At 43.4% G+C, this 26,926-nt stretch overlaps 1 protein-coding gene across 2 annotated transcripts in view; it reads left to right on the top strand.

Moving 5' to 3' along the window:
* Window positions 1–3,123: 3,123 nt before the first annotated feature.
* IGF1R (insulin like growth factor 1 receptor) overlaps window positions 3,124–26,926 on the top strand; it is a 250,493-nt gene continuing 226,690 nt past the window's right edge. For both annotated transcript variants that reach the window (XM_019533782.1, XM_019533781.1), the window contains exon 1: window positions 3,124–3,290. In XM_019533782.1, the coding sequence (XP_019389327.1) occupies window positions 3,197–3,290 (94 nt within the window). In that variant the 5' untranslated portion in view covers window positions 3,124–3,196. The remainder of the gene's footprint in view (window positions 3,291–26,926) is intronic.

The following is a 26,926-nucleotide window of genomic DNA, read 5'->3' as shown; positions in this document are numbered from 1 at the left end:
AACCTAAGAAATCCTTGCCTCTCCAAAAGAAATGCTTGAGCCCTGGGAGATCAAGGCCTATCAAAAGGAAGAGTGCGGGGACAAGTCAGCTTCACCTTCCCAGGGTTTAATGATTAAAAGCAAAATGAAAAAAACACCCCAAAAAACACAATTTCATTGGGAAAACCTGAGAATGTAGCTATGGTCAGATGAGCGATCTGCAGGTCAGGGGAGATCTCCTTATGCAAGAGGTGAGTTTAAAATGCAGCCTAAATTTAGAATTCCCTTAATTTCCTTGTGACGAGCACGTTGAGACTCAGTTTTCCTTTTCCAATGATAAATAAAGAAGGGAGAAAGCTGGAAGTGGGTGAGTTAAAAGGCCCAGAACAAAAATACCATTAACACGATGTCTGGTCTGATGCTACTGCGGACCTATTACTATACCAGTGCCTCCATTTAATCTTTTTTTTGAGCATTACCTTACATACCCAAGCTATGCTTTATGTTCCAAATGTTAATTCACAACGGTACATCCTTATGTCTTTGGATCCATAACTCAGGCTGTGTAGTAAAAATCCTTATGAATGTAAGTACTGTACTACGCACATTTATATTTTTAACATCAAAGTCTTCTAAATGCTTGGTAGAGAATATAGATGTGCATATATAACTATCCAGGCAATTTAGATAGCAAATATACAGTGTTTCAGTATGAAGGGTTTTGTGCATTAATCAGATGCACCAGAAATTGAAGAGAAGGGATGATTTGGAAGTGATCAAGTAATTGTTATGGTAAGAGTCTGTCAGGAGAAACAATGAGGTTGTTGGTGCTTGTTACTTTTTGTTGGTATTGAGCCTAGGATGGCCATCATAGAGGACAGTTTGGTTGTCCTCTGTTGATACAAAACTGGATGCCTTTAATTCCTCTATTTTTCTCTTCAAACAGAGGGCATAAAGGGGTCTGGTTTTGTATCAATAGAGGACAGACTAGTGGAAAACCGGAATGTCTTCTATGATGGCCACCCTAATTAAGCCATATGTTCAAATGTTTTAGTTTTAGTACCAGTATTGGGACAATGGGTTGTATGACCTATTAGCTACAAGGGTAGGCAAATGCAATGAGCAAAATCTGTTAAAAGGGTAAAGTATAAGAACAGTTGTGGATTGTGAGCTAGTTTCAGGGTGGAGAACAGTGTTGGGGGGACAGTAGGGTGGCCATCATAGAGGACATTCCCATTTTCTGCTTCTCTGCCCTCTATTGATATGAAACCCAATGCCTTTATGTCCTCTATAAAAAACAGAGGACATAAAAGCATCGGGTTTCATATCAATAGAGGACAACTGGACTGTCCTCTATGATGGCCACCCTCGGGGAGAGAGAAATGTCTTCTAAATGCTTCGCCTTCCCTGCGTGGAAAGCATTCCTGGATAAAATAGGATTTATGGCCCATTATATCTCAGTGCCCAGCCGCTTGTAAGAGTTGTATGAAACAGGATATAGGTTTCCCTCATTTTATGCAGGTTTTGTATGTGTGAATTTATTGTTATGTGATGACTTTCTTATACCAAAAATTTGTTACATGTGAGGTAAATTCACTCTGACACAATCGGCATGGTGGAAGCCCGTAGTCAGCTGCTTGGTGCGGTGTGTTGTGGGAGTGACGCACCAAAATACAGCCCCCTGCGTAGATCTGTGCAACTCGATCATTGTCTGCGACACGTGTTTCTGTAGTTTCCATCTCCATTATGACAGTGCCCTGTGCTTGTGCGAACTGTCTGGTGTTGGCGAGTCCCAAAATTGTCTTGAAAAACTGGGAGAAACGGGTCTGGGGGGCAGTACAGTCGAGGTCTTGGAACGTATCTTTATTTGTTACATGGTCAAGTGGGCTGCCTTTATGCGAATTTGAGTTACGCACCGTTTTCCAGGGACGCGTGTACACCTTAAAGAGAGGGAGACCTGTATATGGCCCCTGATATCTCGGTGCTTAGGCCTTGGTTCTTCCTGCCCACCCCACTTGGAAGAGTTGGATGAAATAGGATTTATGCCCCACGATATCTCAGTGTTTAGCCCCTGGTTTTCAGCCCCTTTGCTGGAGGTGGATGAAACTGAGCTATCACGGGCCAGATATCCTGTGTTCAGCCCTTGGTTTTTCACCCCCTTGTACGAGTTGGATGAAGTAGGATATATGGCCCCTGACATCTCAGTGCTTAGCCCTCGGGTCTTCCTGCACAGCCCCCTTGGAGGAGTTGGATGAAGTAAAATCTATGGCCCCTGATATCTCAGTGGGTGACACCGGACCTGCAGCCCTCACCGTCGTGCAGCCGCCCCGCCTCAGCGGCAGGAGGGCAGCGAGGGTCTCCCCTCACCTACCTGCCCGTGTCCGCGGCGCTGCCCAGGCCTGGCCCGGCCCGCGGGGGGGGAGCGAGGCCCCTCCCCCCCGAGCGCGGGGGCGGCTCCGCTCCGCGCTTCCAACCGCCGCCTTTTGCCCGGCGCCGCGAGGAGCCGCGGGAGGAGGCGGAGGCGGCGGCAGCGGCGGAGACTGAGGCGGAGGCGGAGGCAGCGCGTGCGTGCGCGCCCGCCAGCCGGGTCCCCGTGCGGCGGCGGCAGCAGCAGCGCGAGGCCGAGGCTGTTGTTTACCGGAGCAGCAGGAGGACGGCGGAGGCCTCCCGCCATTTCAACGCCCTCCGCCCCTCAGGGGGGTGATTTTGTGCGCGCGGAGCCGCTTTGTGCGCGGGCAGGCCGCGAGGACGAGCAGGAGGAGGAGGAGGGGGCAGCAGTAGCAGCCCTCCATTCATCGCCCCCCGGGGCCTGGCTCTTCTTTTTTTTTTGTGTTTAATTTTATTGAATAATAATTTTTTGCGGGCCCACCCTTGATTGATTTTTGTTGTTGTTGTTGTTTTTTTGGAGGAGGAGCGGGGTGAAAATGGAGGCTGAGGATGCCCCGCGCCGCCTCCCGCTCGCAGCCGGGCGCCGGGGCTCCCTGCCCGCCGCGCTGACCTGATCCACCGGGTGTTGGCTTATTTATTGGGGAAGGTTTTTTTTTTCTGGTTGGAGGGGAGGGTTGTCTTTCCTCCCCTCCCCTTCCCCCTGGTTTTGGGGCTTTTTTTTAAAAAAAATATTTATTTTTAAGTGTTTTTCCCCTCCCCCCGCCGTTTGTTTGTTTTGTTTTGTTTTGTTTCTGGGAACGGGGGGTTTTGTCCGTCGCAAGGAAAAGGAATGAAGCCTGGCGCCGCACCGGGGTCCCTCGCCTTGCTCTGGGGGCTGCTGCTGGGCTGCGCCGCGCTCTGCCTCTGCCCGGCCAGTGGAGAGAGTGAGTACGGACCGCGGGCGGGTGTTGTGTTGTTGTCTTTGCACCTCCTGGCCCTGCTCCACCCTTGGAGAAAAGCCCCCCCCCGGCCTCTCCCCTCCCCAGCTGTCCCTGCGAGCTTGGTGAAGCCGCGAGAAACTCCGCGCTGCATTGCCCGCAGGAATTGGAGGAGCATGGGGCGCTGCTGCTGCCGCCCTCATCTCTTGCTCTCGGCTTCGCGTGTGTGTTTTATCCCTTGCCCCGGTGGGGTTGTGTCTTTTTTTTTTTTTTGGTTTGTTTGTTTGTTTATTTTTTTGGGGGATGCAGCAGTAGTAGGTTGTTGTCCCGGGGAGGGTGGGGAGACTAATCGGATGGCACTTCTAGCATGGATCCAACTCGGGGTGGGGAAAGGCTGGAAGAGGTGTTGATGACTGGGCAGAGCTAGAGGAGGAGAGAGCAAGGGCTGCGGAGTGGGGAGGGTGTGCAGGGTGTTGGGCTCTGGATACTTACGTGTGTGTGCATTGGACCCGGGGACACGTGGTTGTGGGTGGAAATCCTGCATTGGAGAGAGACGGGTTCATTTGTGTGTGTGTATATGCAAAGGACTTGTGCGTTGGAGGGGAAGTGTGTGTAGGGTGGGTCTGCATTGGAAGGGGGGACAAGTGTGTGTGGAAATCCTGCGTTGGAGGGGGAGATGAGTTTCATTGTGTATGTGTTCTGCCTCGGAGGGGAAATGCGTGTCCCCCCCCCTCCAATGCAGACCGACCCTGCACACACATGTGTGTAGAAATCCTGGATTGGAGGGGGAGGTGGGGTTCATTTGAGTGTGTGTGTGTATGGAAAGGACTTATGCAAGGCACTGGTGCATTGGAGAGGAAATGTGTGCGTGCAGGGTTGGTCTGCATTGGAGAAGGGAACACGTGTGTGTGTGTGTGTGAATCCTGCATTGGTGGGGAGACACGGTCCATTTGTGTGTGTGTGTGCATGCAAAGGACTTGCGTGTTAGAGGGGAAGTGTGTGTGTGCGCGCTCAGGGTTGGTCTGCATTGGAGGGGAGAAATGCGTGTGTGTGTGGAAATCCTACATTAGAGACATGGTTCATTTGTGTGCGTGCATGCAAGGGACTTGTGCACTGGAGGGGGAGTGTGTGTATGTGTGTGTGTGTGTGTACGGTCGGTCTGCATTGGAGGAGGGAACACGTATGTGCGTGTCTGTATGTAAATCCTGCATTGGGGGAGACATGGTCCATTTTTTGTGTGTGTGTGTGAATGCAAAGGGGCTTATGCATTGGAGGGGAAACGTGTGCATGGAAGTTGTGCCTTGGAGGGGAAACATGGTTCGTGTGTGTGTCTGCAAGGAAGTTGTGTATTGGAGGGGGCCCAGGAGTGGGGGGCGTGCATGGAAGCTCAGCCTTGGAGCAGGGAGGTGGTTGTGCAAACCCACTCCCGTTTCCACTGCACGAAGATGTCTGGTTTCTCACTGCTCTCCATCTCTTTGGACTCTGCTGTTTCGGAGTCGCCAATGTCACGATTTGGCTTTTTGCACCCTGCAAACCTATGATGCCGGTGATTTGCCCGCCCCCTTTCGGGGGGAGATGTAGCAGGCAGGGGCCGTGGGCGGTGAGATTGCAGCCATGAACAGGCACCTGGGGCTGAGCGGTTTCCTCGTGGCCAGGGGGGATTCCGTGGCTCTAGGGTTGTTTGCATTCAGCTTTAGTCTCCCCTCAATTTTTGGAGGTGGGTGTGGGGGCGATGGCATGAAGGGATGATGTTAAAAGGGCTTCTTTTCCTGGTCAGATCATTTGGCCTTTTTCTGTTTTGCCTTGTAGTCTGTGCTCAGGAATAGGATGTTTCCTTGCATTTAGGGATGTAAAAACCTAACTAGTGAGCAGTAAGTTGTATTTATTTCTAGACAAGGGGAATGGGGCCAGGAGAGGGAGAGCAGGTTTGATCTTTCAGCAGGAGAAGGGAACAATTTTGAGGCTGGAGGTTTGCTAATGAATAGGTTTTAGGCTGGAGAAGAGAATGAAGTGCTCTGGATGCAGTGGCTGGTAGAGGAGTTGTAAAAATGTTTTGAGGAAGGCTGGGGTTGATGGAGTCGGTAGGCATGTTCAGTAAGACTGCGTGTCTTTGCACAGTGCATGCCAATTAACTCTTTGAAAATTAGGGCATAGTTTTGCCATGTGTACTCTGGCAGGGCTGGAGAGGTGCCTTCTGTCTTGGAGGGGCAGGACCGTTTTGGCTGGAGCTGCCTTAGAGAGATCCTTAGGTTTAAAAACTGAAAGCCATTGCTTTTCTTCAGGAAAAGGCTTACACAAAAGAAAGACCGACCAGCATAAAGGAAATGAAAATGAACTTGAGAGACCAGGTCCAGTGTATTTTTAAACGGCCAGGTTTAAATTATGTTTTTTATTAACTTGTGAAGAGCATCTTCAGATAGGGTTCTTGCTCCTCATAGCCATTCTTTTAAAATAAAGCACTAGTAACGTTGTAGGGTTCAGCATTCTGTCCTATAAAATGTTTGCACAAGAAATAGCTTTTATTTTTTGTGAAGTACCTGGGTATTTAATTTTAAACATGACCAGATATGCCGAGAAACTTCTCTGAGCTGAACAGTTTCTCTAATCAAATCCTCTCTGCAGTTCACAATGTTAAGAGTCTCTGTTTTTGTGAGTTATTACAAAAAGAATTTTGCTGTTAGGGGGAAAAATGATCTCCCAAGCAGATGTTTTGCATCACTTCATATTCTTCCCTCTCCCCACAATTGTGGAAGAAAGATTAATCTTAATTTTTATTTGTTTTTCTTCTATAATGTGTCACAGCCAAAAGGCACTTCCATTTTCGGTCAAACAAGCAAGACATTCCTAAATAGGAATACAAAGGAATTACAACAGAGAGGAAGAAAGGTTTCAGATTAAGAAAAATCTGTCTGAGATCCAATGGTCATGTTTAAAATGCAGGTAATGTAAAAGGGAAGGTTCTAATCAATAACAAAGTTTGTGAAAAATATTCAGAATGAACCACAGTTTAAACATAAACCCCAAATAACCCTCTCTTCCCCCTCCCCCCCAAAAAAACCCCCAAACAAAAACAAACAACCCAGCAACCAAACAAACAACCACCCACAGCAATTTCATTGGGAAAAAGAATGTCACTCTGGTCAAGTGTGAGATCTGCAGGTCAGGGGAGAGAACCCCCTCACATAAGAGGTGAGTTTAAAATGCAGCCTACGCTTAGAATTTCCCTGAATGTTCTTGTGGGCGAGCATGCTGAGACTCAGTTTTCCTTTCCTCACCTAATGTTAACTAAAAAAGGGAGAAAGCTGGAAGTGTGCGAGTTAAAAGGCCCAGAACAAAAATACTATTAACATGGTATCTGGTCTGATGCTGCTGTGGACCTATTACTATATCCCTGCATCAGTTTTATCTTTTTTTGAACATTATCTTACATACCCAAGCTATGCTTTATGTTCCAAATGTTAATTCACAACGGTACATCCTTATGTCTTTGGATCCATAACTCAGGCTGTGTAGTAAAAATCCTTATGAATGTAAGTACTGTACTACGCACATTTATATTTTTAACATCAAAGTCTTCTAAATACTTGGTAGAGAATATAGATGTGCATACATAACTATCCAGGCAATTTAGATAGCAAATATACAGTGTTTCAGTATGAAGTGTTTTGTGCATTAATCAGATGCACCAGAAATTGAAGAGAAGGGATGATTTGGAAATGATCAGGTAATTGTTATGGTAAGAATCTGTCAGGAGAAACAATGAGGTTGTTGGTGCTTATTACTTTTTGTTGGTATTAAGCCATGTGCTCAAATGTTTTAGTACCAGTATTGGGACAATGGGTTGTATGACTCATTAGCTACAAGGGTAGGGAAATGCAATGAGCTAAATCTGTTGAAAGGGTAAAGTATAGGAACAGTTGTGGATTGTGAGCTAGTTTCAGTGTGGAGACAGTGTTGGGTGAAGAGAGAAATGTTTTTCTTTCAGTAAAGCAAAAGGAATCCAGCTAGCACTTGATTAGATAACTTGTGGAAAAAAATGGTTTTTAATAGAAGCAGAAAAAGGCTAGGAAGTAAAGAATAAATCCAGCTAGTTTTTAGGCTGTCATCAAATAAATTAATTTTCTGGTGTTAAGAGCGGGGGTTGTTTGGATGCTATAATCTGGTAAAAAAAATCTGACCCACAAAAAAAAACTTCCTTTCTTGTCAGTGGAATTTTGATATATCTTAAACATGAATTAATTCTCATTCAAAATCTGGTGTTTGCCTTTAGTTGCATACCAGATTTTGTCTATATACATGGTTAAAATGTTCATATAAAGACAGGTCTGAAGTTTTTAAGTCTCCTTTAACTGATAACTTACCTAGAGATAAAGCAGTTATTTATCTGAAGAAAAGTTTAAAAAAAAAAAAAAGGAGCGTTTTGAAATATGAAATTAATGCTTAATAAAGTTGTTCTTTTTCTTCTTTCTTATGCTTCTGGTATTTATATTTAAGGAGTATAAAATACTATGTAGTATTATTAGGGATATAATTATTGGATTGTAATTCTGCTTTTAAAAACTGCATTATTTAAAAATATTTTTTTTCTTATGGATGGGTCACATTTCTGTTTTGGATCATAATTTTACTGATGAACATTGAAAGTTTTTGTATGGTGGGAAGAGAAGGTAGTTCAATTACTCCATCTATGCAATTTGTGAAGGGAACGAACTTCATACTAATACATTTCCTTGCTACTTTTGGGGTTTGTGCTTACAAAGAACATGTAAAAACAGACTCTCTTCTTCACCCTTTTGGATCCACAGTATTTCAGAGTAAAGAACTTTCTCAACCGATTCCATGTAATGCATGGAAGAGGGGAGGTTAAAAACGGAATCAAGTGAAATCATTTGAAGTAATGAGTATTCCCCAAAAACCTGTAGGAGTTTGATAAACAAGAGGAAAAAACATTTTTTGTATGCATTCTTTCTGTCCTTTTCACAAAATGCTGAATTTCATGAGCAGTATGTTACTTACTAAAATCTTACTTTTTTCTCATTTGGAATATCCAATCCTAACCTGAACTGAGGAACCATTGCAACTCTGTAAAATATTTTTTATACTTTGGTTTGTGACTTAATAAATCACCTTATTTGAATTTTGGTCTAGATCTTTTACATTTAGAAACACTTGGATATTTTTAAATGAAAGCAATTTATATAATGTGTAGCCATAAATACTGTTCGACAGTGGGGAAATTCAATTGCTAGTGGCTGAAAAAATTAGTGTTTGCAAGTCTCACTTCAAGGCATTTTCTGAGGTGTAAGTAGATTCACCTTCATTGTTTTACTGAAACTTGAGCCCACATCTTCCCATATCCAGCAAGTTGTTTCAAAGCCTGTGCAACTTCAGTATATTTTAGGCTTATCTAACAAAGTTTGGACTTTTTTGTAAATTTCTGGGATTAGGAAGATTTATACATGTTGGATGTATTGTAGTGGTAAAACAGAATTTGTGCCTTTTGAAATTGTAGCAAAAAGTTCCATTATTAGGTATCATTGTAAGTCACAGACAACCTTTTTCTTTCTAGGTAAATCAATGCACTTTTACAAAATTTGAAAGCCTGTTTTAGAAAAACTGTCAGTTTAAAAAAATGGTTGCACAAATGCAGGAGTCAACAGACTATACTTCAGAAATACACACTTGTAGGATTTAGCCAAACTGCATTGTTAGCCAAAACTATGACAGGTGCTCTCTGAGTTAAGATTTGATTTAACTTCTGTAGTGCCATATCTGAATAAGTATGTTGTTTTGGATGCAAAATATAAGACTGACAGACTGAAGACTGGCAAATGAATAACCATATACATGCATGTGTATAAGGAATAAAGATGCTGTATGCATACTGAAGGGGGCAACAATGTTATCACCTCCCCAAATCCTAAATTGGTTAACATTGTTCTGGTCAGGACTGCTAATTTTTTTCCAAGGTGCTTTTTAAAGGCATCTTTGGTGGGGTGAGCTTCTGCTGGATTGATTAGGGGGATGCATCTCTTACCAAATCCTAGTATTGCTGGAATATATATATTTACATATATTTTAAGGCTTTGTTCAAATATTCCTTTAAAGATGGTTTAATTAACCTTCACAAATGCAAAGCCCCGGCAATCCCTGTGAGTTTCTGTTAAGTCACCAATTACTTCCTTGAACTGCAACATATGCAATTTAAAGAGCACAAGGCAACAGAGTGTTTAAAATTGGTTAACATGCTGAAAGAGCAAAAAGGTTCCTAAATCCTGTGTGCTGTTTCTCTTCCAGACTTAAGTGCCTGTCTGCTGCTCTCAGGTGCTCAAGTGAGACTAGCATTCACAGCTAGAAATCTTGTCCTAAGTTATTCTTTCATTGGCTTACTCCATTCTTTTAATACAAGGATACTCCAGGAGGAGGAAGGTGTGATGGTGCTTACCTTTTCTGGAATGGTCTGTGGTGAGGACACCTACCTAGAGAGGAGGGGATCTGGGTCTAGCCAGAGGGAACTCAGCCCACAACTTTGGCTGAGTACCTCAAGCACCAGGCTAGAGATAAGTGTATATGAATCTTGGATTTGTTTCTTCTCAGTGATGCAGCTTCAGTGGAAGGGGTAGGAAGTGCTGTATTTCCCAGCCTTGCATATCACCTGGTGGTTAGGACGCTTTACTGGCAGATGGGCAGCGGGGCTTGCCACCTCTTTGGGCTGATAATGGCTTTGACCTTGGATGAGTCCTCTTAATATGTGAAGCCTAAATATGAAAAGGGGAATACTGTCACCATCTTCTCCAGTGGCTCTTAATTGGAACAAGAAAAAAAAACAAAAGCAGTCTTGGTCCCTGTGCTTTGTGGTGAACTCTTCTGTTAATGGATGTCCGGCATGCTCGGCTGGGCTTGTTCCCTTGATGCTTAGCTGCAGGGGCAGTGTTTGTATATCTTCAGTGGGCTTAGGTATGCGGGTGATGTCTGCTCAGCTCGGCAATAGCAGAACTTTAGACACCTAAGTAACTTATTACTGGTGAAAGTTAGGTGCCTGAATGGTTAGGCAGTTTCTGGGGTCTGTTCATTTGAACTCCTAAATTCTGCCTCATTTGCTCTCTAGATACCTATGCATTATGTGGACCTGACCCTAGTGCAGTGGCTCTCAGACTATTTTACACTTAAGGCATCTACCAGAAAATGCAAGTTCTTAGTTTTCGCTCTTTGTTTTTTTTGTGTGGAAAAATAATAGAGAGCAATTCTTCTGTTGTGAAGAACACATAAAGATGACACATCTGAATGTTTATAGCACGGTGAATTTCTTGCTGATATTCTGGGTTCATCCTGTTGATCATGTTTGCACACCTAACAGTGGTAACATAGCGTGGTACCCTGTGATGTCCTTCAAAAGAGTTGAAGGTACCCCAGGGTGATGTGGCACCCTGGTTGAGAATCACGGCCATAGTGTATAGGTGTCTTGGTGACTTTCATGTTAGGTTTGATGATGACTACAAATCTTTTAACACATTTGACCCATCTTCTGAACAGGCAGGTTGGTGCATTATGGTATTACTTTAGCAGGAATAAATCAACCTTGTAATCCTGTTAGATAGCACTTGCTTGCAGTGTGGCAGCAGTGTTGGGGTAGTTTTGGTATGAATCTTGCTAATATAACTTATTCTCCTAGAGGAGTGTACTAGTTAATGTTTTTCTTTGTTGACAAATTTGTGCTTTAAGAACTGTATTGACAGATACTGTATCGTTCTGATTTCTTTTAATGCAAAGTAAGAGGCTTCTTGCCAGCAGAGAATTAATATAAGTTGCTGCTGTATTTTTGTATAATAATGGTAGATGTTATCTTGTGTGCGTTGCTACTGCAGGAATTAATGCTGGTAATCTTAACTTAGTTTTTAAGGACATGGGTCTTTTGGATTAATCCATTTGAACCCAGTGACTTCATCTCCTCCGTGTTGCCAGCAGAGTACATATTTTTTCTTAATTGAAATACTTCTGTGATGGTCAGGGAGAGTGTTATCTGCAAACCTGTTACTGGTGCCATTACATGCTGTAAAGATAGCTTTGTTTACTTGGAAGTGTGAACATCAGTACTGATCAAAGTGCTTGCTCTTAGCAGTTAGGTTGGTTTTTTTTTTTTAGGTCCTTAGGGAAAAGCACCATCTTGTTAAAAGTGGGTATGGTGCAGGTGTGACACAATGAAGAGATGTATAGAGGGCATCAGGACTCACCAGATTTTGGAGACAAACTTGTATATAACTGTTCAGTGATTTTTCTTTAATTGGCTGTGTACTCATTTTCCTGATTCTTTCCAGCTACGCTTTTGAATTTGAATAATTTAGTTAAATAAACTTCTCTTTTCAGAATTATATATAACTTGTAATCTTTCTATGTTGATGGGAAGGTTTTTAGGGCACAAGAAACATTTAGAGCATGATTTGCTAGAGTCCAGGCACCCCTTTATCTTAGCCTTGTCAAAGCACATCCTGTTTGGATTGGATGTACTGTACCTGCTGGTGGGATTATATGCCAGGTTTATACAGATTACTTCTTAAATTATTCATGATGCAGTATTGCAAATAATATCTGACAGCCTTGAAATAAGTGGCTTTATAGTAAGAGGGAACATCCATAAATTAGAGTGAAGATAATGTGTGTTTTGAAGTGTTGTTTCAGTTTCAGATACTTGGACTACAACAGGTATAATTGTGTGTACTTCTGAAGTATATAATAGAAAGTACATGATGCTCAGGTGGTGGTCTGTTTTGATGCTTCCTGGGAAGGATGTGCTGTACAAACTGGCAGGGAGGTGGACAGGCTCCAGCTGTCATTCCAATTGGTTATGCACAAACTGTATGGAAAATTAAGGGTGTGTGTGGGTATGGGGGGTGTATTTTGTGTACAGCAAGGGAAGCGAAACTGAGATAGGGTAATGCAGAGGTAATTTCATGGTATCTCTGCATTTCTTGCATTGCAGTATTTGTGGGAACATCATTTTGCTGCTAGAAAGCCTGGTTTTTATCTCGTGCGATGCAGATACAGACCACTGCGTCTGCTTTGTTCAAGGACACTGGCCTAGAGCTTGAGAAGACATCTTGATGCTAGTTAGTGTCAGGTGAGAGACATTATTAGGGGTGTGTCTGCAGAATTTAAACTTAATTTAAGGACGGGGATGAGGATCTTGGTTTTTATGGTTGTAAAGACAGCCTTCTGCAGCCTAAATTAATTCAGTGCTGCTTTTCCTTATGTTTGAGGACAGGCAGCTCATCATTTCCTTTTACCAGGGCTCATTTGAAGTTAACAGACTCAGATAGGATTCTTCACACCAGCTGTTCAGAAAGTGGTAGCCAGCAGCCAAACTGAAGTTGACAGTCCAGTCATTTTGTCGGTTATCCCCGCGGAAAATGACGAGCAGAGGTAGGCATTAGAATGGTTGTGCAGTAGCAGCCACCAGAAAATCGGGCTGTTTTGGGGAGTATCTTTCTCATGTTGGAGCTGAGGGATTCTGGTTGGAGGAATATAGCTTCCCCAAGCATGATCTAATAATAGCAATCTAATGGCGATCCCAGCCTCCTGCCCAAGTGCTGTGGACAGAGAGTTGGTTTGGGCTGCTCAGTAGGGCCTTCCTTGTGTGTGAGCTCCCTCATCTTTCTTGGTTTCTGCTTTGGAATCATCTCAACTCTATCAAACAGTGTAGGCAAGTTGAGCTCCTTCTGCAGCTCTTAACTGTTTCTCTCTCAGCCTTTTCTCTGTGTGTCCCAAAAAACTTAAAATTATTTCAGAGCAGAAGTGATGTCTGCCACCGTGCTGGGGAGACAAGGCATACAAGCATCCTGTAGAGTAAAAGCCAGGGCGGTCGGATCAGCTTGGAAATGCTCTGTCTAACATTGGAATAGCCTGCTTTTGTTCTTCCTTAACATTGTATTATTTTCCCTGGTTTTTCCTTGAGGGTTTGGCCCATAGTTAAATGCACACCTTGGTTTAGCATCTTCAAATTTCACAGGTTTCTTTCAAGATGAGAACCAGTCAGGAGAATGTAGAGAGGCTTGTATTTGGTGCTTTTAGGTGTTTTCAAACTTGGTAGCTCTCAGAAGGCAAATAGAATTAAGTTGACATCATTTTTAGAAACCTGGTGGAGAGAAGGAGATTCTTCAGTGCACTTTTGTTCGGCTTAGTCCCGCTGGTGCAGCAGGGGTCTGGGGATGAATCCAGCAACATGGTGGTGATATCCCTCTTCTGTACAAAGAGATTTCTGGCTGTTGCTTTCCAGCTGCTTCCTGTTCCAAGCAGGTGGAAGCAGCTTGTGGGTTCTGTATTAGTCTTTAGTTAAATTTGCCTTCCCTGTTTCTGGTGCTTGAGATTTTTTTTCCCCCCCAGAGCTATGCATTTTTATTGGTTCCTGTGACTATCCGTGTCTTCCAGAAGGAGCTGAGGGAATAGGTTTCCAGCTGCCTCAGAGACGCATGTAATTTTCTGTTTGCATATGTGTGTGTGAGCTCCTCTTCCTCCTTCCACTTAAGAGGTACTGGGGGAAGAGGGAATTTTCAACTTGGACAGTGCAGCTATCTGATTTAACCCAGTGAACAGAAAGATGCCAAAGGTTGAGGGGTCTGAGTCTTAGTCCCTGGTGGTTAAAGTCCGGGCCTATCTGCGTGCACTTTCCGAAGGACCCAGCAAAGAGAATCTTTTTCTTAAAGTAAAGGTTGATGTCTCTTGCTGCTTTTTCACTGGCCAGACACCGAGTGGAAGTTAGAGATGCGCAATTCTCTTTCCCAAAACCAGGGAAAACGCATCTATTTGCTGCTCCAAACCTGAGATTTGGCCTTGGTTTGAGGACATGGGCTGGGTTTTGAGAGTGCCTGGGTTGCAGCCTGGGAATGGCCTAATGTTTTGGGTAGAAACCACATGAAATAAACTCACTGGGTTTTGTCTGTGGGCTATATTGTCTGTTTTTATATACTGGCAAAATACTGTTTGTGTTGGAATCTTTAACACAGCAGAGGAGGCTTATTTCACCCAGAAACACTTCTTTATTCGTACCCATTTTTATAAGTCACTTTTTTCCCCCTCTTATTTTTCTTTTTAATCCCTGTGTCTTTACACTAAGTTCCTGGATAAAGCTGAATTTGTGTCCACGTCCAGCGTTGGAGCTATAGTCAGTGTTGTATATAAATGTGAAGAGATTATTTTAAAGATGGGTCAGTAGAGAGAGAACATGCAGCAGCCCCACAGTCAGAGAAATGGCCTGATGAATAAAAAAAATGTGGTGTTTCTGTTGGGATTGCATCTGAGAGCTACACTGAAGGAAGGTGGAAGATGAGGGATTGTTTTTTACATGGTTATGTTTTGCATGTATCAACATCAGTTTTCTTTGTGCGTCCCACTGTTCAAATAAACATGCTGCTTGACCAGAATTGGTGCCAAATATCCACTGATCAGATATACTAGCATTGTGTTGTTTCCAAGTCAGACTGAGAGCAGCAGCTTTACCATTCAATACATTTGAGGAAGATTATGAAAAGAATTTGGGGTGGATCACAATAAAGCAATAGCATCAGAATAACTCTGCTTTAACAGAGCTGAGCTCCCATGGAAAAACACTGTCATCTTAACAGATGCAGCGTTATTTTGGAGGTTCTGCTGTATAAGTATATAGGCTGTAGTTAATTGTGATGACAACAGATGCAATCTCTCCAATTCTTTCATCTTGTGAATATTTAAAAATACTCTGCCAAACAGAAAGTATTGACACTAATAATGTGCTTTCTGGGGCGGTACTTTCTGGACTTCTTCCCATGCTATGGATGTCCGTTTTCATTTCAGACGGTTCTTTCTACAGGCGGGTTAGACTAAATATTTACCACTGGAAGGGGGCTTAGTAAGATCATGTGCAAGTGCTCGTGTTGCTACTAGCAGCCATTGTACTAGTTTGAATGGTGTTACATTTTATTGGCAGTGCCTTAAAAACGTGGACAAGACCTGAGTTGGTTAACCTAGCAAAAAAAAAGTTTCCAATGTATTTAAGAAAAAACAAAACAAAAAACTCTTTCTTAACCCCCTCGCCTTGCATTTAAGTAGTCAAACCAGCATTGTGTGATGTTTTTTTTTGGTGTTTGTGTACTTGAAATCAGTGACTTTATTTTTAAATGGTCCAGAGTCTGTTGCTGTCCTTGAGAGATATGGAGACCCTAAATCAGATGTTATGTTGCAGTCCTTTGCCGTTGTTTTCACAGTTGTTTTTCCCTCCAGATTTGGTCCTCTTATAATACTGTTTTGACAGTTATGGATTTGGGGCTTTTTTTTTTTTTAAAACAGCAAATAAAACAACACAGCAAGATGTCTGTCATCCATGCATTAGCCTCTGTCTGTCTGCTAGTGGGATGGAAAAGCCTCAAAAATATTGTAGCTGGATTTAAAAAGGGGACTAGATAGTTTTATGAGCAACAACATTGGTAGTCATGCATACTAAAATAAGGGGTGATCAAATCGCAAGCTTCAGAAGCATGCCGGGGTTGGGAAGAAACTTATTCCCCCTCTATGTATTTGTAACTCCTGACTGTAATATGGGAATAGCTGCTGACCTTGCAGGGATGTTAAAGGACTTATGAATGTTTTATAATGCTCTGAGAAACTTGGATGACTTACTAACCTGGAAGAAGTAGTTCTTACTATGAAGCAGGGAATTATTGACGATTTGAAGATGACTTTTTTAGTAAAACTGGGGATGCAAATGTTGAAGATGTGGGTGTCAACTGACTGACAAACGGGCAGCATGTGCGCACGTGCCTGTGTGTGTGCGCCTGCATACACATGCGCCCCCACCTTGTATATACATATGTCCACATAAGAATAGTAAGTTGCTTAAGGTTAGGAAATGCCAAAATGAAGGTGACCCATGCAGCTGTAATTTGAACCTCTTCTGTATAAGGATTGTGATAGTTGCTTCTTTTTGCATTTTGTTTTTAAACTCTACAGGACCCATATTCATTGTCCACTGAATATGTAATTCATATTAATCGCCAAACTTGATTATGATTTTAAAATGAACAGGAAACATTTGATTTCAATCGCTAACTTTTAATTTTGTTTTCAGTTATTTTTAAGAATGACTCTCCATTAATTTGCAAGCATGAAAACACTTACTGATTTCTGAAAATTATCTGTATCCCAAATTTAATGCATTTTTGCCAACTAGGAGTGAGTATGTATTATACGTTTCACCAATTGTATAGCTTAATGTCCACTTTATTTAGATTTATAATATAATGCAAATATAAAACTTAAAAATAGTAAATGATACTTTTGATGATTGTCAAACTTTGAAATTCAAGCAAAAAAAATACATGCCCGACATTTTAAATTGGCTTTTCTTACTAGAATTGCCATAACAAGCCTTTCAGTTAAAATATACACGTTATTTGTACAATCATCTGAAGCTGATGTACTTGTTGAACGTACAGTCATCTGAAGATAGAGAATTGAACTGATTCTCATTCAAGACTTTAGAACTAGTAGAGCTCATCCTCTCAAAATTAGTTTTTATTCATAAGCTTGGTTTTCCTTTTCTCAGTTGGCATTCCTTTTATTAACTTCTAATTAGACATTGTGTGCAAGTAGATGAATCCAGTAAAAAGAAGAAAATGTCTTCTGGAGTTGCAGGACAAAGTACTTTTGTCAAAAGCTGCTTTTGCATTTATACAACTTGCCAGTCAGTAACTTGCAAGAGCTTAGTGATTGGTCTTAAAAACTTAGCAAAAAATATGTTTAATATTTATTTAATTCAATAGGTATAGTAAGTTTTGGTCTTAATATAGGTTGTCATACTTTTCCAATGTAATTTTTTATTTTTAAAAGAAAAATATGGAAATAAGTTTTAAAAGCAAAGCATTTTTTAAAAATCCATCTTGACTTAATTCAAACTGGTTCTGTGCTTCTATGGCTTGAAAATATGTAACTCAGTCTTTCATAGCCAGGGAGGCACAGTCAGTCTTGTGAAGTTTGCTCAGTGCTTTTGCATGTAGCTTTCCATTTGACAGTACTCCTGTTTAATGATGGGTGCTGTAGAAAATGCAAAAAAAAAATAAATTATTTATTTATTTTAAATAGCATGACTATCGTACTGTTGCCTTTCCTGTAAAGGTCAGTGACTGAATGGTAACTGGTTTTTGGGGTTTACACTGTGGATAGAGTCCCACAGATGGTAGCAAAATTGCAGCAGCCCTTTAGGATGCTTATAAGTCTAGTACCTGTTAGTAGGGGTGTACCAATAGAGATTTTTTTGGGCTGGTACCCATGGCCAATTTTTAAGGAGTCATATTGGCCAATACCATTCTGATACCAATATGCAGCCGGGCAGCTTGGAGACCAGTGTTGAGCTGATAAGTCTGCTGTGGGGGAAGGGGTAGGGGAAGGAAGGGGCCTGGAGGGGGCGGGGGGGGCTCCCCCCCACCCCCCTGATTTTCACTGTGGGCTGAGGTTGGGGCAGCACTGGGCTCTTCCTGGAAGGGGGTTAGGGAATGGCTTGGGCTGTGCTCAGGGTGAGCGGCGGCGGTGCTGGGAGGGAGGCCACAGCGGGGCTGCAGCCACCCCAGAATTCACCATAGCCCTGCTCTCAGCACTGCTACTGCCTGCCCCAAGCGCAGCCCAGCTCAGCCTCCCTTGTCCTCCACTGAGAAGAGCCTGGTACAACCCCAGCCCACAGCAGCAGCCTGCCCTTGCTGTATGTGCAGATCCAGGGGCAGACACCCCCCCCCCATGCCCTCCCGGGGTACGCGAAGGGGTGGGAGCTTCCCCCCCATGTCCCCAGGATGAGCTGCAAGCGACTCCACCCTGCCCTGCCTTGACTGAGCAGCGCCTGCCCTAGCCCCACTCCCTCCCTTACCGCTGGGGCCTCAATCTGCATGCCCCTTCCCCCACGGCAGATTTACCAGCCAATGCTGCTCTCCAAGCCTCTGGGCTATGCTGGCTCTGTACATGCTGCAGCTGTGTGAATGCATGCAGCATTTATTGGCTGCATTATTGGCAAAAAAAGCTAATTGCTGATGCTCTCAATTTTCCTTATATCGGTGCTGGTCCAGTATGGGACTGATGTATCGGTGCACCTCTACCTGTTAGCACAGGGCTGTCAAACTCACCTTCAGCCAGGTCCTGATCTGCAGGGCCAGCAGCACTTGGGATGAGTGGAGTTGGGCGACAGTGCATTTTGAGGGGCATGCGGTGACATGGGGTATCATGCATCCAGGGGGTTGCTGATGATGGTCATGTCTGTTGGGGTTCTGGGACCCTGAATTCTGTGGTAGGCGATGCCCCCCTATCTTCCAGTTGCATGCCAGAGTGGCTCCGTGGGCTGTATGTTTAACACTCAGTGGACAAAAGGGTGTTACAGCAAAAAGCTCTGTTATCCATCACGCATGGGGAATGGGGGGTGCCAGATAACCAAATATGCCGGTTACCTGAGGGGTGTCTTCGCCTGTGTTTGGTGCATCAGCGTGCCGGGGGGACAGGCACTGTGCTGCTTCTCCCTTGTACACATTGGATACATTGGATTAGAAGTAAACTTTATTTATTTATCAGTGAATTTGCTGGGGCCTGAAGTGGGACTTTGGTGAAACTCCAAGTGGGACTTCCAGTTTCACTTTTGCTACATCAATTGGGATGCTGGTTAATGAAGTGCTGGCTAACGTGGCTTTTACTGTATTTGTGTTTGAGGGAGATTTGGCATACTATTCTTACTTGTGGCTCTTTGCAGCTGAATTTTAGGCTGACTGAAGTTGAATGGTGAGTCATTATCCTGTTGGTAAAAATCACTTGATTCCAATTTTCTGTTGATTCTGTAATTGCTCAAGTGTGAAAGCAGAGACTGTCTGAAGACTTTGTGGTGAGGAATAGTGAAGAAAGACAATGGAATAAAATGTGGACATTACTTTCTTCAAAATTTATTCCACGCTACCACTGGCTGTTGGACCAAAATGCACTGGATTTGCTGCTTCAAAGAAACAAAAACAAAAGCAGGTGAGATTGGGTGCATTAAAGGCGCAAATATTTTGGTCAAGCAAAATCTGCACTTTATCAGCCTGGAAGAATAAGAAACTTTTAAGGGTTTCCTCTGTAAGTGACTCAGAACAGTGGAATTATATTCCCCGTACTCTTGGTCACCTAAAATATTTGGCTTGCCCTTTTTCTTTTTTGAAAACCCTCACTTTCCTCTTTTCACTTAAAGTTGTCATTTCAAAGCCATCCGGTTCCCTTGTATGCTTTTTCCTGCTGCCCCTGCCTAGTTTGTCTTAGCCTAATTGCAAGTCAAGGGAAAGTTGTACATATGGAAGATTGCGTCATCTGGTAGCTAGAATCACAGAAAAATAGGTGTGGAAGGGATCTCAGGAGGTCCTCTAGTCTAACCCTGACTAAACCATCTCAGTTGAGTGCTTTTCTAACATTTTTTTTAAACTTTTAAAGATGCAGATTGTACAGCTTCTTTGGGTAACCTGCTCCAGTGCTTAACCACCCTCATAGTGAGAGAGTTCTACCTAACATCCAACCTAAATGTCCTCTGCTGCAGCTTAAGACTTGCTCTTTATCCTGTCCCCTGTGGCCACAGACTAGACTATTGAAGGATGAGGCAAAATATGGCTCATGGGCTGGATCCGAGCTGCTAGGGGACTCTGTCCGGCCCATGTTGGGTCCCTTGGCCCTACCTGGTCCAGGCATGGGGGTACAGCCCAGGCTATGGCATGTGTAACTGGTTCTGGTGTCTGGACTCTGCTTCCTGGCAGCCCCTGCAGTGGTGGCTCCTTCTGGCTGCTGCTGCTAGCATCTCTGCAGGCCCTGTTGCCCAGGCACCCTGGCCCATCCACCCTGCACCCACCACCAAGGGCATTGGATGAAGCAGGTAGATGGGGTCTCTGGGGAAAACAGCTGAGACAACTGCAGGGTGCATGTGCTGAGCTGGGTGGAAGAGGTGGGGCTGTGGGTGGGCAGGGAAGGGAGTAGCATCCTGGAGTGGAGGCCCCATCTGCCTGCCTCATCTGATGCCCTTGGTTGTGGGTGCAGGGTGGACAGGCCAGGGTGCCTGGGCAACAGGGCCTGCAGAGATGCTAGCAGCAGCAGCCAGAAGGAGCCACCACTGCAGGGGGGCTCCCCCCAAGAGTGCCAGGCCAGGTCAGTACACCCCTCTGTCCCTACCTCACTGTGCCACACTGGGCCAGATCAGCACACCCCTTCTCCTGCAGCTCACCAGAAGTCCTGAAGTGGCCTTCCAGTCAAAATAACAGTCTACCTTTTGGACTCTCTTCATTTTCCATACAACCACCTTCTGCTAGGTCAGTGATTCTCAACCTCATTAGACTCCAGGCATTCTTTGGAAAATGTTAGGTCTTAGTTTTCAATTTTTCTTGACTAATAGAACAATTTCTTTTGTTACAAAGAACTCGGAAAGGCCACAACAGGTGACACCACAATGAAGAATCGCTGTTCTAGGTATCTGATGACTTACCAAGTATGTGTCCCCATCCCCCCCAAGTCATCTTTTCTCCAAACTAAGTAACTCTAGTTCTTTCAGCTTTTCCTTATCAGCCGAGCTTTCTGACTGATTAAAAACACTACCTCAAATGCATGAGAGCGTGGAACTTGCTGCTGTCAGAAGATTTTGATTAGATATTGGAACATGCTATACTAGACTTATCCTGTGATACGTTGCACAAATATTGTTGGAGATGATGGGCACATTGATTTAGCGGGAGGGATATGGAGTCCTGTACTCCAATTTTTATTGGATTAAATTAAATTTATTAATTTATTTTTGCTTCTGAATTTTATAAAGAAGGCCTGAAGTATTGCAAAAAGAGGAAGTTCAGTTCTTAGAAGGCCCTTGAGGAAATAAATGGTAATGACCTGCACATTTCCTATGCAGGTTGTTTATGAAAAATGTGTGAGAACAGGACTTGAACCCAAGTCACCTACTTGACGCTGCAGTCGGGCCAAACAAAGAAATACTGGCGTTGACTTTTCCATAACTACCACCTCATGCCTCAGCCAAGTTCTAGGCTTCCCTGAGCTTTTCATATTAATTGAAATGAATCTGAGAGGCTCAGGGTGGCAGTGATGCTGTATCTCAGAAGGCAAGGTGGGCGACTGGATCCCCAGATATTCGAAAGGAAAGTTGCCTGCTGATTTGGGTAAAGGGCACCTGGCATGTTTTGTCAGCGTGCCAGGGCAGAGTGAGGAGCTGGAAGAGGGTGAACCCTGTTGTGGGAGGTGTATGTGTTCTACCCAGAGCTACAGGAAATTGGGAGAATAAGGAGGCGGTAGATATTTACTGTCTGAGGTGAGCCTGGCTTTTAGACCTTGCTGATGTGACAGGAAAGATCACCCAATCTTTATAAAGGCCCGGTATCCAGCATCCTTATCCAGAAAAGCTAAACTTACCTGCAGGTGTGTGTGCTCAAAGAAACAAAGAAATAAATTACTCTGACAGTGTAAAGGACTCTCCTAAATAAAAAGCTGAACAAACAGAATATGCTCTAGGCACAGGGCTGAAATCTGATAGTATGTGGAAAGGGTTTCGGTTGTCTGGGAGGCTGCAAGACCCCGGATGTCTAGGTGGTGTGAGCTTGCAGTTAAGGGTTGCCATGCTGACTGAATCATACAAAGTATCCGAAGGATAGCAAGAAAAATGTACTTTCACTTGCTGTTGAAGGTCTCAAAGCTGCCTCCATGGCAGTGTTCAAGTTACTGAGTTGTACCCTGGTATCTGAACTTGAGATGTGAATTGCTAAGTCCAAAGAGAATGCCCTATTGTTAAAACAAGCAACTCTCTAAGCTACTTTTTCTTTTTTTAAACCCTATTTTAAAACTCTAGTACACTTACTTTTCCTTTATTACAACAGACATCCTGTTCTTTCAGCCATCATAGAATGTATATTAGCATTCTTTTCATGAACTTGGAGAGTGTGTGTGTGTGTGTGTGTGTGTGTGTGTGGCTTTTTCTTTTTTAAACCAGCAGGGTGTTAAAGACTGCATGTCTTACCACTGTTTTTCTGTTCAGTGTCAGGGGAAGGGTGGAGGAAGAAAACAATGTCAGAGGAATGGAATATTTTAAAACATTTTATATAACCATGGAAAATCCGCAGCCCCATATTCCTGCTTCTCAAAAATATTCCTGGTAGTGGTTCTGCCAGCCTTGGCCACAGGCAAACAGTAGGTAAAAGCTTTCTTATTTATTGTAGGGACATAATGCACAGCCTTCTGAAAATACCCTGGAGCCCAAGGGTTGGCGTTTCACCACAGCTTACTCTTGAGTTTCAGAAAATAATGCAAAATGCCTAAAATTTCTGAAATTCCTGACCCAGTCAGTTCACTTGAATAAAGGAGCCACGGTTTTTAAACCAACCATCTCAGGATCAGGCGCTCCCCTCCCACTTCCTGATCTGCCTTTTCCAGATTTGTAATGGGTCTAATGCTGATTGACTTTTTTCTTATTTAAAAGCAGCCATTGAAGGGAAAAAAGTCTGTACTTCCTGTTGCTCTAGCTAGAGGCTATAGAGAACAGCTCTTGGAAGTTTAGGCACTTGTTTGGGCCTTTTAAAGGAATTCTTAAGAAGATGTTTTGCTTTTGACGTACGAAGGAAGGGCCACAAGTTAAAAGGATTTCATTATAGTTAGTACAGCAGGGCACGGATCATTGCATGAACTAAACTCCTTTCCACGGTCTCTGATTGTTTTTATTTAGCTTTAGTGACCAGGTGCCAGGGCTAGAGTACTGGGGTAGCATATAAATCCATTCAGAATGGTTTCTCTTGCAACTCTTTGGATACCGTTAAGTTGGGGAATCTTGAATCATACTTTTTTTAAATCTGGCTGTGTGAAGAATGCAATTTAGCGTGAGAGTCTGTCTCCAGCTCTTGTCAGGTCAAATAGAGGTTGGAATTAAAAAACAAACAAACCCCAAAACAAAAAACCCTAAAAGTCCTCCATAGTCATCTGGTAAATGAACTTCTTTTATATCTAGGGTATAATATGTAAGTGTTTCATCCATTATCTTTTTTTAAGATGATGTCCCTCTGCACCCTTGCTGGTGTGTCTACATTGCAGGTCTCCACTGGGCTTTTGCTTTAGGAAGGAGCCTGCCTCATCCTTTCCTTCAAAATCCTCCCTTTCTTTTTTTTGAGGATTCCTGACTCTTCAGACAGGCAGCTTTTCTCTTCGTTCAAAATGTGATAAAAGCTTACTAATTTACACAGGGTCTCCTGGTTATATGTGTGCGCACACATACATGCAAATACATGTATGTGTGCACGATCAGAACCCTTGAAGCTTTCCCCCAAGTTTCTCAACTGTTTTTTGGCATTGCCTGTCACTTTTGTAAGCATCTCAAGGCAGAATGTGTCGCATCTTGTACAGCATCAAGCACATGGTTGTTTCCTATCAACAATGACACTGCAGATTACATTCTTGTTGAGCAGCAACATGAGTGTTAATTTAGATTACTGGCTGTAATAGAAAAATCAGTTTTGTTTTTTTTTTTAGTTTTAACCTTGTTAACTATGACCTTTAGTTTTGTTTAGAGCATCTCTACACATTTCATTTGTGCTGCAGTTAACTTGTTCAGATGAATGCTGGTTTGCTCCAGGACCCTGCCAGGTCACATGAGGCTATGTGGATACTTAGTATTTAACTTGCTGATGCAGGGGGAACCCATCTCTTCCTGCGCTGACAAGTAGGAAGGGTTGGTATCTGATCCTGAAATTGTGTCCCCTGTATGTGTGGCCTGGCAGGAGGTGCTATGTGATTGCTGAAATTGGGGCTCAGATCCCATGATGCCTTTAAATGAACATGTGCAAGGGACCTTTGGTCTGCAACAATAACATGATTTACTTCAGAAATCTCGAGGGTAGGTTTGCACAGTGGTAGGCAGCAGGCCTCGCCCATCTGCTTTCACTGGTGTGCTCCAAACCTTTATGTTGGTGCAGCTGGTCACTAAGGAGCATCCTGGAGCAGTCTCAAGTATGTTTGAAACTGAGGTCTCAGGTGGCTTCAGAGGGATACCTGGTTCATGGGCAGGGAACATCCAGGGAGACCTAGCTGGAACATGCTGCTGCTGCAGTGTACATGTGCCCTTTTCCTGCATGGGAGGCCTTTGGGATGAAGGTAGATCTGGTTCAGTGAGCAGAAGTAGGCAGAGCAGTGCCTCATGCAGTTTGCTTTATGAGCAGGCATTCTGCATGCATTTAATTTGGAAGACCTCGGGGTTTGTTGTTTCTTAAGACAGTAGATATCTATTTGCCTACTAGGCAAGGTGGCTTTAAATGTTTCTTAATATGAACTGGTTGTGGGAAGGAAGGAATGTGATAGAGAAGCATCTGTTTCCCTAACTGCTAGAAACAGTTGAACAGAAAAAAAAATTCTGCCTGTAATGAATCATATTCATGGATACCGTGTCACCTCTGTTAGTGAAGCCAGCTACCGCTTGCAATAAGCACCTGAAGTGGGCTAGAGAATGGGCTTTTATACTGTTTTCCTGGAACTGTTCACCCATCTCATTCTCCAGTGTGTGGTAGTTCAAGGAATCATGGCTGCTTACAGATGTAAAAAAACAGTGCTTTACTTGAAACTCAGTGTGCCTCTGCACTGAGCCCAGTGCATGCCTGGGAGAGGCATTGCGTTAGTTTGACCCTGGTCACCTAACGTCTGTACAGATTGGGTACTTCAGTGGGGCTTTTTGGGCATTTTTATCTAATAGCTGATTGAATCAGCTATTAGAAGTGCCAAAAAGCCTGGCTCAAGTGTGCAAAGTGTACAGATGCTGTGGCGTTGGGTTGAATGAATGCATTGCCTCTTCCTGTAAAGCATGGGGTGGATTTTTTTTTTTTTGGTGTGGGGGAAGAGGTTGTTTTTCCCTCCCCATTTCACATCTGTCAGCACTTATCTGTTTGGCTTATGATGTCAGGGGCTGAGAGGAAAGGAAATGGAAGACTAGCTCCTAGGTTGTGAATACCAAATGGAATTTAGTTTTGCATGTAGCAAAGCAAAACTGTCTTATTGGACATGCCTTCTTAGCTTGGTGTCATCTAAGCCTATGCAAGTGGCTTGGGTTTATTTTATGGTATCACCTGGAGGTAGCTAGACTTGGCAGTTAAGTGAGGTAAGGCCAAAGGGATTGCACATCCATTTGGACCTAATGGTTTTGCCTGGCAGCTCCTTTTATCCTGGGAAAAGAATGACTTGATCCTCTTCCTAAATACACTGTACTTGGATGTTCTTCAGAATCATAGAAAAGCAGGGCTGGAAGGGACCTCTGTTGCACTTAAAATGGGTTTTTAAACTGAGTGCTCTAAGGATTGACACAACACTCGGGTGATGAATAGCAGAAAGGCTTGCTTTAATAACTACCAATGAGCTACAAAACTAAATGACAAAAAAAGACTCTTTCCCAATATAAAAAGAGCTATTAGTCTTTACATTATCTTAGCTGCAAGGAGATCTTTACCCAATGCAGGCAGGAAGCAGTTCTTGTACAGCCTTACAGTGTGGATCTTTCACTTATCAGCTGGGTGGCAGGATGGCTTCTTAGTCTTTCCTGGACTGCATGCATCTTGCTCGTAGTTCTGTCTTGCTTTATATTATTCAACTGAATAGCTTCAAAGCATTTTTTCTTGATAGTTGGCCCGTTTTAAAGTCCAAACCAAACAGGGAGGAAAAGGGTGACCATCACATTACAATTGTTAAATTGCCTGGCTCCTGTTTTTTAATTTGTCTAGGAATTTTGTTTATTGAAGCCCCTGCAATTATAGGTCTGTTACAGGTGATGGGTCTTGAGTGGACAAACAGGATGCTTAGAGGCATTGGTTACTGGACCAGTCTTTGGGGATTTGTTTGTCAGCAGAGCAAATCTGCACTAGCTTGTACTGGTGATGGTCTGTTTACAAAACTCCAGATATACATTGAATAATCGACACATTTGTAACACTTTAGATATTGGATGCCTGTTTTGAGAAATGTGAGCATGTCACGTACAGGGAATCCTTCCTGTACCTTTTACAGGTTTCTCTTGAGATGGATATTTAGTCTTTTGTTGTCCTTGGTTGCTAGTTCAATTGAAATGCATATGTAGTTTCCTTGCCTTCTCTTGTTACGCCTGCTCAGCCTTTTCTTTGGCTTTGTTAGATACATGCATGTGATGAGCCTGTCAGGTCTCTGCCAACAATTTTAACCATCACTTTTATTATTTTACAGCATGGGTCTGGTATTCCGCTGTCTTGACACCTAATGGGTTGCAAGCCACTAGCAGAGTTTGATTTTCTTGTGGCACTCTTGTTACCATAACCCAGTGTTGCCCCAGCCATTGTCTTGCATTTTTGTGCAAGAGAGGCTGTCCAAGCTTTTACAGTTTTGATATGCAGCAACTCTTCCCCCCCCCCCGGACCATCTAGTCCAGTCCCCTGCCTGAGTCAGGATCATCCCTATGTAAACCATCCTGTACAAATCCGTGGTCTAACCTATTGGCAAAACTACGGAGTCAGCCCTGACACAGCCACAAGATATAACACCCTAACTTGTCATGGATGAAGCAGGGGGACCACAGTGGCCAATGGCCTGCTGCTGTGAAGGTTGTTAAAATAAGCTTGCAAGATCTAAGGGGGAGAAGG

Source organism: Crocodylus porosus, unplaced genomic scaffold (genome assembly GCF_001723895.1).
Source record: "Crocodylus porosus isolate Cpor-Errol unplaced genomic scaffold, CroPor_comp1, whole genome shotgun sequence".
Lineage (NCBI taxonomy): Eukaryota > Metazoa > Chordata > Crocodylia > Crocodylidae > Crocodylus > Crocodylus porosus.
The sequence above is the reverse complement of the archived record's forward strand: the minus strand, read 5'-3'. Positions and strand labels throughout refer to the sequence as shown.